This window comes from Bacillus rossius, chromosome 13 (assembly GCF_032445375.1).
Source record: "Bacillus rossius redtenbacheri isolate Brsri chromosome 13, Brsri_v3, whole genome shotgun sequence".
Taxonomy (NCBI): Eukaryota; Metazoa; Arthropoda; class Insecta; order Phasmatodea; family Bacillidae; genus Bacillus; species Bacillus rossius.
Window position 1 is genome coordinate 45,550,187 of NC_086340.1, and position 12,726 is coordinate 45,562,912.

The window sequence follows — 12,726 nt, forward strand, 5'->3', positions numbered from 1 at the left end:
TATTACAAAAATACAAACTGCAAACAACTTTAAATACTTGAGTATAAAAAATAGAAGCGAAATACAAACTATCTTCAAGAGACTTAGCCCTTTATTTTCCAGTACACTTTTTTTTACCGTGAACAAATGTAAATAAAAAGAAAATCAGAAATTGTTTCTTGTTTGTTTCATTTTACAAACATAATGCAACAGAACAATTTTAAATAAAATATTAACTTGAGAAACGTAAAAAACAAAACAATCCGATCGTAAGAAAACAATAACAAACGGGTATATTCAGTTCAAAGATTAATGAATGCACAAAATATGAGTTCCGTGCCTTGGTAAAGCGCGTGCACCATTTTCATAATCATTGCTAGTTTGCGCCACTAGTCTCGCTTGGTGCTAGCCATAGATGCTACTATTGAAGTGCACAGTCTTCCTGATACTATCCATATCTATGGTGCGATAAAGTTAATTTTCTACGTTTGCAAAGGTAAACAATGAACTTTTTCAAAATAAAAGCATTAAAACGTAGTTTATCAGGTGGAATATTACAAAAAAATTTGTGAATTTTAGGACTTTTCCGCTTCGTAAAAACGTATGAAAAGGAAATTAATTATTTTATAAGTGTATGTTCCGGGAAAGTAAACCATTGTAAATATAGTACTTTCGGCAGGACCAAAATTAATCGGCGTATGACACGGGAAAATGTATGAAACGGGAACGTATCATCAAGGTACTACTGTAGTTGTATTTTGTACGATGGCGACTCAAAACTTAATTCAATACAAATTAACAAGCATTCCGGTATCGAAAAAATGTATCGAACTTACAGTTTCGATACTCGATACTTTGCGATACTGTCAAGTATCGAAGGTATCGAGGTATCGAAGTATCGAAAATCCCATCACTAGTTTTGAACTATGTATTTATAATGTTAGTTAACTAAAACTGTCTGTCTACTTCTCCATTATGTGTGACATTTAAATAAAACAACTTAACTTTTTCCAATATAATAAGAACATTTTGTGTTTGTTAACTTAACAAGTTGATGTATTTTAATTTATTTAATTTCTCAATCTTCTGCGACAGTAAAATCAGCACTTTTACAAAATGTAAACACTCATAATGATGATGTGCTGTTTTGGTTCCGTTTTTTTTTTCCTATCTTGAGTTTTTTTTAAAAAAAAAAAAACGAACAATTTAACAAGAAAGTATCTTTTATTTTTAGTTTTTTTTTTGTGCATAATTTAAGGCTGAACACTGAAATTAACTTGCTGATTAATATCTGTCCAATGTACCTCGATTTAGTATTTTTTTCATTAAAGCTCCAAAATTATTAATAATCATATTGTGTATGTTCTGTGTGTCTACTGTAAGGGGCCATGCTCCCAGGTAGAGTCGGGACCGACTGGTAATGTCTGGTGCCAATCCTGCGTAACTCGGTTGTTGGAGCCCACGAATAAGTCACGTGCAACCGTGAATAGCTGCGGGTTCTTGCAAGTCTGTGTGTGTGTCTAGTCTAAGCTGTGTTTGTGGCTGTAACCCCAGCCTTGGCTAGTGTGGCCTGTCGATCCTCACTGCAGTCTCGCCATGTTGCAGATGTTGAAGTTCTTTATGGATTTGAAGGGGAAGATGCCCAACAAACTTATCAGGAAAGGCACTTTCAAAGAACAACATTTTGACGGGAATTGTAACTTCCTCTATCATGAAGTGGACAAAGTTACAGAACGGGTAAGAAATTGTGCAGATCATTTCATCGTACTAGTTTGAAATTTTTGAAGCTATAAAATATGAGTTTTATAGAACATCAGAATGTGTTAATTTATTGTGTCTCATGCGTGAGATGTTTTCTCCTTAAAGGATAATTAATACTCATCTAGAGATTGACAGTCTTTTAAGTTTTATTTCTTTATGATCCCACTTTTTGTAATATCAGGTGAAAGGTGAAAATGGATTCAAATGAATTACCAAAATCCCTCTTTTTTAAATTTTTTTTTCATAGAAAACTAAACTATAACAAAACCTTTTCAAGAAATTTCCATTTGACCTATAAATACATGCAATTGCACTTTTTTTAATATGTTTTCTCTGTTAAGTCTGTATTGCAAGTACATACCTTAAAAACCTCTTTGAACAGGGATGTACTGTATGATTTTAATTTATTGCATACTTGAAAAACTCCTTCAGTTTCATGCTTTTAAGCATGTATGTCATAGTTTGCTTGTGTAAACAATGTTAATTTTTTTTTTTTTCGTATTTGATTTGAAATTCTTATGATTTTCTTGATTCATAGTTGACAGAAAACCTTCACTAATATTTTTATTAACTACTGATAAGACAATAACATTTTTAAATTGATTATTATTCACTTAGTTTTTTTTTTTTTGCTTGCCGAAATCTATGAATTGGAGTACAGTGAAACCTCGTTAATATCATCCCGCTTATTACGAACGACTCGTTAATATTACCTATTACAATTTCCCCGTGAAATATGCCCTTTAAACACAATGAAGATTTGTTTGGTTAATACGAAATTCTCGTTATTATGTATAGCGAACAATAACAATTCCCTTCCATATAAACAAACAGTCATGTTTACCGTTTAATACGAACCAAAGATTACCACAAAGATACGGCCCCGCCTGAGTGTCCAAAGTGTGTTTTTAACTCTTATGTTTTCAAAATCACTCGTTCGTGTGTTCGATATGTTCAGAAATCACTCGCGTTTGTACAATATTCGATATATCGAACTTCACGTGGGATTGTATTTATGTTCGATTTTGTACTTCCTTTGTATACATGAATCTGTGCCGGACCAATAATATCAAAATATATATTACGCCTAACCCGTTTAATATTTGTGTACGTTGTAATGAAAGTTTAAGTGAATTATCTCGTGAGAATTTTATTACACTTTAGAATTTGTACGTACACACATAAAAATGGAGGCAAAACGTAAACGCAAGGAAATTGCATTGAAGACGAAAATTAAGATAGTAAATTCAGTTCGTCAGGGTGAAAAAACGAAAACAGAACTTTCTGAAGAGTTTGGTATATCAAAATCAACCGTAAGTACAATTCTAAAACAAGCAGATAAAATAGAAGAAGCGGTCAGGAAAGGTAGTAATCAAACTAAGAAAAGGATGCGCGTCGGTAAACATTCCGAATTAGAGGCCAAACTGCTGGAGTGGTTTCATCAGATGCGCGCCGCCAGAGTTCCAATTTCCGGGCCTATTATCCAAGAAAAGGCTGATCAGCTGGCACTGCAACTCAGAATTGATGATTTCCATTGCAGCAACGGATGGCTTCAACGCTTCAAAGATAGGCATAATTTGGCCACAAAAACCATTTGTGGCGAATCTGCAGCTGTCGACCAAACAGCAACGAGTGACTGGCTTCAGTCAGTACAGACCATCGTAATTAAATTTGCACCACAAGATGTGTTTAATATGGATGAAACAGGGCTTTTTTACAATCTGTTGCCCAATAAAACTCTAACCGTAAAAGGTGAAAACTGCCATGGCGGTAAACACAGTAAAGTTCGTCTTACAGTTTTACTATGTTGTAATCATGATGGCAGTACTAAACTTCAACCCTTGGTTATTGGCAAGTCTGCCAAGCCAAGATGTTTCAAAGATCTTGCAGCAAAAAACCTGCCAGTAGATACGAGGCAAACAGTAAGGCTTGGGTCACCACAAAAATTTTCCAGTTGTGGTTGTCAAAATTGGACAGGAAAATGGCGACTCTAAATCGCAAAATTTTGTTATTGTTGGACAACTGTGCTGCACATACTGCTCATGGTATGAAGTTGGAAAACATTACCTTACTCTTCTTGCTACCAAATACAACAAGTGTGACACAACCACTCGACCAAGGTATAATACAGTGCTTGAAAAGAAACTACAGACAGCGCTTGGTGAAATACCTTATCAGGCAGTGTGAAAAAGGAAAGACTGAGCTTCCTAGATGGTCAGTTTTGGATGCTATCCGCAGTATAGCCATGTCGTGGGACAGCATCAGCCAAAAGACAATTGTGCATTGCTTTGCAAAAAGTGGTTTTGGCCAGCAAACTGTTGAAGAACCTGACTGTGATCAACCTTTAGAGGATTGGCAAGAGTTAAAAGAACATGTGCAAGTTGATAATGACTTCAATGAGTTTGTTCATATTGATGACAGTGTGTACACCAGTGCAAGATTAACTGCAGAAGATCTTGTTGGTTCACGAGGATTACAGGAAACACCAAGGGCTGACGCTGTACAGTCACTTTGTGAGGGTGGTACAAGTCAGGATAATGATGGTGATGACGACAATGGTGAGGTAGTGCATAAACTTCCAAGCAAAAGTGACACAATCAGTGCTTTGCGTACACTGAAAAATGTACTTGCTGCAAGTGATGTGCCAATTGACTTGATTGCAGGATTTGAGAAGATATGTTCTGCTGTAAATGATATTTACAGAGATAAGTGTGTCCAGAAAAAAATTAATGATTTTTTTAAACCTATGTAAATATATCTTGCATACTTTGCATAAGAATTGCTATACACTCAACAGCAATTAACTGTACGGTAAATGTTAATCATTTTTGTCAAAACTTTGGAAACAAATTAAATAAGAATACATACATACGTATATGTATACTAATTATCAGTCTGTTATAGTATATTTTATTAAAATTGCTTCTAAGTGTATTTTGTTAGTGTGCATGTCAATATCTGGCTTCTATTACAATAATAATATTCCACATTTTTAGTGCTCTGACATGTAGGAATTCAATATTTCTTATCGAGTTCTTATTCTACCTATTGGTTCAAGAACCTCATTAATATGAACCTCGTTATTACAAACTGAAATATTTTACTCCCCTTCAGGTATGTATTAATGAGGTTTCACTGTATTACTAATCTCGTGACTTTTATGGGCATACAAGTAACATATAATGAATGACTTATGTGGTCTTCGGTGATTGTGATCAAAAATATGCCTCATAATGACCCTCATTTATGAGTCTCTTAAGTCTGCACCCAAGACCATTAAAGTTCACTATAATCTTGTCTCAGAATATCTGTAGCCTCCTATTTTGTTTAATGATAAAATGTGTAAAACAAGGAAAACTAAAAATACGTATTCAGTTGTAAAGATAAAATGTTAAGATTTCTCGCAAAAGTTTGTCTATCTTATCTTGAGAGCTGTATGTTGTGACTAAGAAAGTGTCATTAAAATTTTTATTTTCAAAATTTTTTTTTAAGAATTATGACAATAACAATAAGTGTACTTAAATTTGAATATGTTCATGGCATAGTGTGTTTTGATACTTAAACTATGAAACATAGAAACCCCCAAATCTTTGCTAAAAGAACATTGACCTAACTTTTGAAGAAGTGCACACAGTATATGCAACTGGATGAAGTTGCTGTTCATGATAAGGTAATAACTTGGGACTTGGCCCTAAAGTATGCAAGAATCAATAAGAAATTTACTGAGCAGTGATGCATGCCTATATAATCATCCAGAAAAAAATAAATACAAATTATGTGATTGATTAATTATTTTTTATACCTAAAACAGTGGGTTACCAGTGAGGTACTAATTCTGTGATTTTACAACCTTCGATGTCTCGCCATTATTAAGATAGTGATTTCAAAACAATTTTTGTTTTGTAATTTTTTTTCTACATTACAAAATTATCTACAATATTTCTATTTGAATTAAATGCTATGTGTTATGTTTTTATATATAAACAACTTACATATAAAATTCTTGTTAAAACTTATTGTTATATATATATATATATATATATATATATATATATATATATATATATATATATATATATAATAACAATAAGTTATATTTATAATATATAAACAGGATGTCCACATTCTGGAAAGTCAGGGCAAAGTCACGTAAGTTGTAATTGGTAGGGAAGGTCAGGGAATATACTTAAAATCCTGAAAAAGTAGTGGTAATTCCCCTGTTATCATAATTTGATTTTCAATCTGCCATCACCATGATGAAATTTTTTTTAGGTTTTTATTTTCCATAATTATTGACACCATAAAATGGCATATGGACGGTTATGATTTTAAATAAAGTCATTTCAGCCGGACCAGTGACATGTCCCAATAGTGGGCTGCAGACTAAATAAGTAAACTATGTACATATATAAATAGTAATGCCAGAAAAAAAATGAATTAACCATTAATTAAAGAACAACTATCAAATTATGTTTGTTTCAATATTTCTGCTATATTCTGTATGTTTGTCAAGAGAAAAAATGAAAAAAAAAAAAATTATATATATTAAAGTAAAAACCTACTAAAACAACTAAATTTTCATAATGAAAATAATGATCAAACACTCTTGATAAAATAACTGTTTTAAAATGAGGTTTGTATCAAGTTTCAAACGACAGACATTATTTGAAACAATTTTAAGCTTTTTTAATGTGCCAACTCTAATAAAATAAATTATTATTTTTCCTTTCAGAATTTGTTTTTATCCTGGGTCCATGTAGACTGAGGCTTGTGTAATATCCATCCAGGCTTGTCTTGTAACAAATCTAGCCCTTGCATTCAGTACCAGCTCTTCAATAACATTGTTTTCATCAGGGTTCAGAACCAGGAAATACTGGTCCTGTAAGTACAGGGAATTTCCGGTACTTTTGGTATAGTAAGAGAACTGGGAATTTCATTTTGATCTGGTTTGTTCAGTACTTTTGGGACTCGACATTGACAGCATAACATTTTGTTTTTATTGCGCGCTGAGGTAACTTTCATTTGATACTCTATGGCGAGGGGACCGATGCGGGAGGGGGGGGGGGGAAGAGTGTGTGCTTCTCAGTCGCCAGTCTGTGCTGGGACTGCTGTGTGTGCCTGTGGTTGTCAAGCCAATATTCTTTAAATAACCAAATTTTCTCATTTAAGTTTTTTATGTAAAGAAGGAATGCTATTTTAAGTTGTGTTTAAACGATTATTACTTCAAATTTTTTTTCCTCCAAAATTAAAGATTGAGAGTAATACTGAGAATAAAGTGATTTGTTCTCATTAGTAGATACTTTATTGCAATAAAAATTTTTAACATTAATATTCATCTTCATACTGAAACTTGTTTTAATCGTTCAGAACTGACTATTACCACTTCGATCAACGACTGTTACACCATCAATAATAAAAAAAAACTTGCTGGTACCAGAAGTTCTGGCGAATTCTCAGTTCCATTTATGACTAGTAGAGAAATTCCCGTTTGTGAAAATGCGTCACGGGAGCCGGATACCCAGATTGTTGTATTGTGGTAGTCTATGAAGTGATTGTTGGTGTGTGGTGACACCCTGATTGTTGTGTTGCGGTAGTCTGTGAAGTGATTGTTGGCGTGTGGTGACACCCTGATTGTTGTGTTGCGGTAGTCTGTGAAGTGATTGTTGGTGTGTGGTGACACCCTGATTGTTGTGTTGCGGTAGTCTGTGAAGTGATTGTTGGCGTGTGGTGACACCCTGATTGTTGTGTTGCGGTAGTCTGTGAAGTGATTGATGGCGTGTGGTGACACCCTGATTGTTGTGCTGCGGTAGTCTGTGAAGTGATTGTTGGCGTGTGGTGACACCCTGATTGTTGTGCTGCGGTAGTCTGTGAAGTGATTGTTGGCGTGTGGTGACACCCTGATTGTTGTGCTGCGGTAGTCTGTGAAGTGATTGTTGTAGTGTGGTGACACCCTGATTGTTGTGCTGCGGTAGTCTGTGAAGTGATTGTTGGCGTGTGGTGACACCCTGATTGTTGTGCTGCGGTAGTCTGTGAAGTGATTGTTGGTGTGTGGTGACACCCTGATTGTTGTGCTGCGGTAGTCTGTGAAGTGATTGTTGTAGTGTGGTGACACCCTGATTGTTGTGCTGCGGTAGTCTGTGAAGTGATTGTTGGCGTGTGGTGACACCCTGATTGTTGTGCTGCGGTAGTCTGTGAAGTGATTGTTGTAGTGTGGTGACACCCTGATTGTTGTGCTGCGGTAGTCTGTGAAGTGATTGTTGTAGTGTGGTGACACCCTGATTGTTGTGCTGCGGTAGTCTGTGAAGTGATTGTTGTAGTGTGGTGACACCCTGATTGTTGTGCTGCGGTAGTCTGTGAAGTGATTGTTGTAGTGTGGTGACACCCTGATTGTTGTGCTGCGGTAGTCTGTGAAGTGATTGTTGGTGTGTGGTGACACCCTGATTGTTGTGCTGCGGTAGTCTGTGAAGTGATTGTTGTAGTGTGGTGACACCCTGATTGTTGTACTGCGGTAGTCTGTGAAGTGATTGTTGGCGTGTGGTGACACCCTGATTGTTGTGCTGCGGTAGTCTGTGAAGTGATTGTTGGCGTGTGGTGACACCTTGATTGTTGTGCTGCGGTAGTCTGTGAAGTGATTGTTGTAGTGTGATGACACCCTGATTGTTGTGCTGCGGTAGTCTGTGAAGTGATTGTTGTAGTGTGGTGACACCCTGATTGTTGTGCTGCGGTAGTCTGTGAAGTGATTTTTGTTGTGTGGTGACACCCTGATTGTTGTGCTGCGGTAGTCTGTGAAGTGATTGTTGTAGTGTGGTGACACCCTGATTGTTGTGCTGCGGTAGTCTGTGAAGTGATTGTTGGCGTGTGGTGACACCCTGATTGTTGTGCTGCGGTAGTCTGTGAAGTGATTGTTGGTGTGTGGTGACACCCTGATTGTTGTGCTGCGGTAGTCTGTGAAGTGATTGTTGTAGTGTGGTGACACCCTGATTGTTGTGCTGCGGTAGTCTGTGAAGTGATTGTTGGCGTGTGGTGACACCCTGATTGTTGTGCTGCGGTAGTCTGTGAAGTGATTGTTGTAGTGTGGTGACACCCTGATTGTTGTGCTGCGGTAGTCTGTGAAGTGATTGTTGTAGTGTGGTGACCCCCTGATTGTTGTGCTGCGGTAGTCTGTGAAGTGATTGTTGTAGTGTGGTGACACCCTGATTGTTGTGCTGCGGTAGTCTGTGAAGTGATTGTTGGTGTGTGGTGACACCCTGATTGTTGTGCTGCGGTGGTCTGTGAAGTGATTGTTGGCGTGTGGTGTGGCAGGAGAAGGTGGTGGTGATGTCGACGCTGAACTCGTCGCGGGACCTGCTCTCGGAGCTGGTGGGCAACCAGAACCTGCCTGAGGACCAGGCGCGCAAGGTCGGCCAGCTCAGGGACCTGCTGGAGCGCATCCTCATGCTGGACTCGTCCAAGCGCGTCGCCATCAACCAAGCGCTCACGCACGCCTTCATCCAGGAGAAGATCTGATCATAGTGGTAGTGTGCCCCGAGGTAAACCTGCAGCAGCGGGCCGCCCCTGTCTGGAACGTGCTAGCAACCCGTGCCTTCCCCACCACGCCCCGACATCCCGTCGATGATTGGCCGGTAACACTTGCACCGGCAATCGGGAACCCGAGTACTGTCGGCCTCCTCGATTGTTTGCGAAAGTAAATATTCCAATGACGCAGTTTTTGTTAGCACGTTTCCTGTTGTGTCCGAATTGTCTCTTTCTTTTTTTTTTTTTGCATAGATTTTTTTGTAATATATGACAATATTTTGTGACATGTTACTATATATTGCATTTATTTAAAAAAAATAGGTTAGAGCTAGGAATGATTTTACGAACTAGAATTATTGTTGTACAGAGCTAATACTTGCTTACAGAAATTCCGTTTGGAAATGTAGTTAATTTTAGTGGTTTTTAAAATTGCTTTATTGTGTGTGATTTATCATTTTTATTGCTGTCAAAACTGTCAAATTCTTTAACTAGTGAACAAGGTGTAGAAATTAATTTCGTTTGTGAAATGTCCTAATGAGTCAATAAATTGTTTCTTGTTGTGTACGTGTGACATTCCCGTGCTCTTTGGTTTACCTCCAATGAATTCCAGTAACACAGCATCCTTTCATGTTGACATGCATTGATTGAGGTTAATTGTTTTATATTGTAAATTTTGTAAATTTTGTAGATTATTCAAACATCATATTCTCAAACATATTCACATATATGTGGAGAGTTTGCAATTTCTTTCTATTATATGTCAATCTTCAAAAGATAATCAACTACGTGTAGAAATATAGGTAATGTAACCTATCAGAGTTCACAAGTATTTATTACACATGTAAAAATATATATTTGCCCAAGTAATAAGAGTAATATTTGCTGCTGTGGTGTATTTTTGTGCACCTGATACGCTGAACATGATTGGAAGCTTGTTTGAGACCACAAGTGCTGTCTTCATAAAGATATTCGAGACATTTAGGGATTTCGGAGGACAGTATTAGCGTTGATAAATAGTGATTGGCCAAACTCTCGGGAGAGCAGAATAAGCATGCTGTCCACTGGGGCTGTTCAGCAATATGGTGGACAATATACCGTATATACTCGTGTATAGCGCGCCATTTTTTTCCCTCAAGTAAAGGAAAAAAATCAAGGATGCGCGCTATACACGGAAAAAAAAGTTGGGGGGGGGGAGGCGGGGAGGAGGAGTGGTAGTCGTTAACTGCCGGGTGATGGGTGACATTTCTGGCCACCCCCCCCCCCCACACACACACACACACACACACAAGCAACAAGGCATCTCTTTCACACAAACACACACACACAGGCTCACAGGCTCACAGGCTCACAGGCTCACAACCTGGTCTCTCTCACACACACACACACACACACACACACACAAACACGTGCGTGCACATCATGGTCTCTTGTTGATTTTTAGACCTCCCCCCTCTTCAGAAAGCCAGCGCAGCAGCTAGTAAAGAGAGAGAGAGAGAATGTTGTTGTCACCAGTCCCAAGCCCACTTCCTTCCCTTCCTCGTCCCAGCAGCTACCTGTGAGTCATCCTCCGCGCCAGCTTAGCAAAGGAAGTGGTGGTGTTTAGTCCTGTCAACTGTCAAGGTTACTTGATGGTCATAGTCCCATTCCTGCCTCCCTCCCTCCCTCCCTCCCTCCCTCCCTCTCTCCCCTTGTACCAGTTGTGATGATACAGCGCTTCATTTTCTTCCGTCTACACAGCAGAGTTTAGCAAGTATTTTTCTGACACATCACCACACATCAATGTAAATAATCATTTGTTTCATAAGTAATTACTTAACAGGTACCACAAAATGTTAGTAAAATTTATTTATGGGGAAAAAATTTTTCTTTTTTTTTTTCTTTGGAATTTGTTGCAAATACGTGGTGCGCACTATACACGAGGGCGCGCTATGCACGAGTAAATACGGTAAATGGTTTTTAGGGGTGTGCAAAGATTTTTGTTTCAATTTGATCAAAATGGAAGATGAACATTTAGGTGTTTGCCAAAGTCATGTCGCTTGACACTCTTTTGTTTCTTGGTGGATAGGGATGACTGACGACAAAGTAAATTGGGGCTTCCTCTTAAGAATGGTTCAGGTGGATGAGAGATAGCTGTTGGCCCGGACTTACCGGAGGTTCCTGGGTGGTGTCGGGGGAAACTGGCGAGTTACCTCGGGTTGGCATCAGTGGGCGAGCTCTCGTGGAACTGGGGTCTGCCCCGCAGCTTCGCTCTGATTGTCTTCACGAGGGCTGGGAGTAACCACGCTCCATCTACGCTCTGCCGCCGTGCGGTCTCGAGCTTTCTCGTGGACCCATTGGGTCTTGTCTGGGGCGAACCAATGACTGAGGCTAAATACCGATGAATATTCCATGGGTGGGCTTGGATGGTTTGTGATCTCTGTTTCAATACAGGAATGGCGTTGGTGTGTTAACTCGGACGGTCGCTGTGGATGATGGTTCCGTCTTTATGGGACTGGTGCAGGTGCAGTTGTACCGGGTGGGGTTTCCCCTCGTGTCCCTGTTCCCAAGATGAGCACTCGAGATTTAGATAACCTTAGTTTATTAACAGTATGCACAGGTGTGTGGTGACAGCCTCTACTACTTCTACTAATACGGCCAGTAGTTAGGCAGGTCCTAGACTGGACTAGTGTCTGGGTCATTGTTCTCACTGCACCCTGCTCGCTACTACGGCCGGGTCCGGACACTCGGGTAGCGACCTTGCTATTTCGAATTCTTGATACTCTTCATGCTGGGCGCTGACGTGGGTGGTCATACGTTGGTCCTCATGGCTCGGCTGCGGAAGCTAGGAGTGGCACGGTGAGCTAGCCTGCTGCATTGTGGTGTCTCCCAGACACCAACTGCCTCAGCAGGGCGACGTCCGAGGGCTAGCAGATGACTGTAGTCGGCAGCTGCGGTGCCGTGCGCCGGCCTGCCTGGGGGAGGGGCGAGGGGTGGGCGACCAATTAGCGCTCAAGGTCACCCGGGGCAACCGGATGCCTGTGCACGGTTGCCTTGGCAACGGCCGACGCGACTGGGCTGGCTCGCCCCCCTGCCACGGCCCACACACATGCTCAGGGGCTAACGGCCTGAGCGGCACGTCACTTAAAATATTTTGCTACTTTGAAAAAAATCCTTAGATACAACTTTATCAGGTCAATCTGCATATCACGCACTAAATGAGAACACTGTGGTAACTAATGGTCACAACTTTTTAATAAAAAAAGCTGAAATTGTAAAAGAAAAAAAGGGTATATAAGAGCAAGATAAACTTATGTGGCTACTAGCTACATTTGAAATGTGAACAAATTATGATTATTAAATTGCCTTACTAATTTATGCAAATACTAGCATGCATTTGTAGCTTAATTTTAACAAACCGTTAGCAAGATGTACAAAATAGTGGCTGTGCATGAATTTCCCATTTGCTAATAGTGCCTGTTTAGTAGGGTGAAG

General features: G+C 39.2%; 1 protein-coding gene across 1 annotated transcript in view; it reads left to right on the top strand.

Moving 5' to 3' along the window:
* LOC134538517 (serine/threonine-protein kinase PRP4 homolog) overlaps positions 1 to 9,819 on the top strand; it is a 98,500-nt gene extending 88,681 nt beyond the window's left edge. Inside the window, exons 15-16 of the mRNA XM_063379903.1 lie at positions 1,585 to 1,716; positions 9,043 to 9,819. Of these exons, the coding sequence (XP_063235973.1) occupies positions 1,585 to 1,716; positions 9,043 to 9,246 (336 nt within the window). The 3' untranslated portion in view covers positions 9,247 to 9,819. The remainder of the gene's footprint in view (positions 1 to 1,584; positions 1,717 to 9,042) is intronic.
* Positions 9,820 to 12,726: the final 2,907 nt, after the last annotated feature.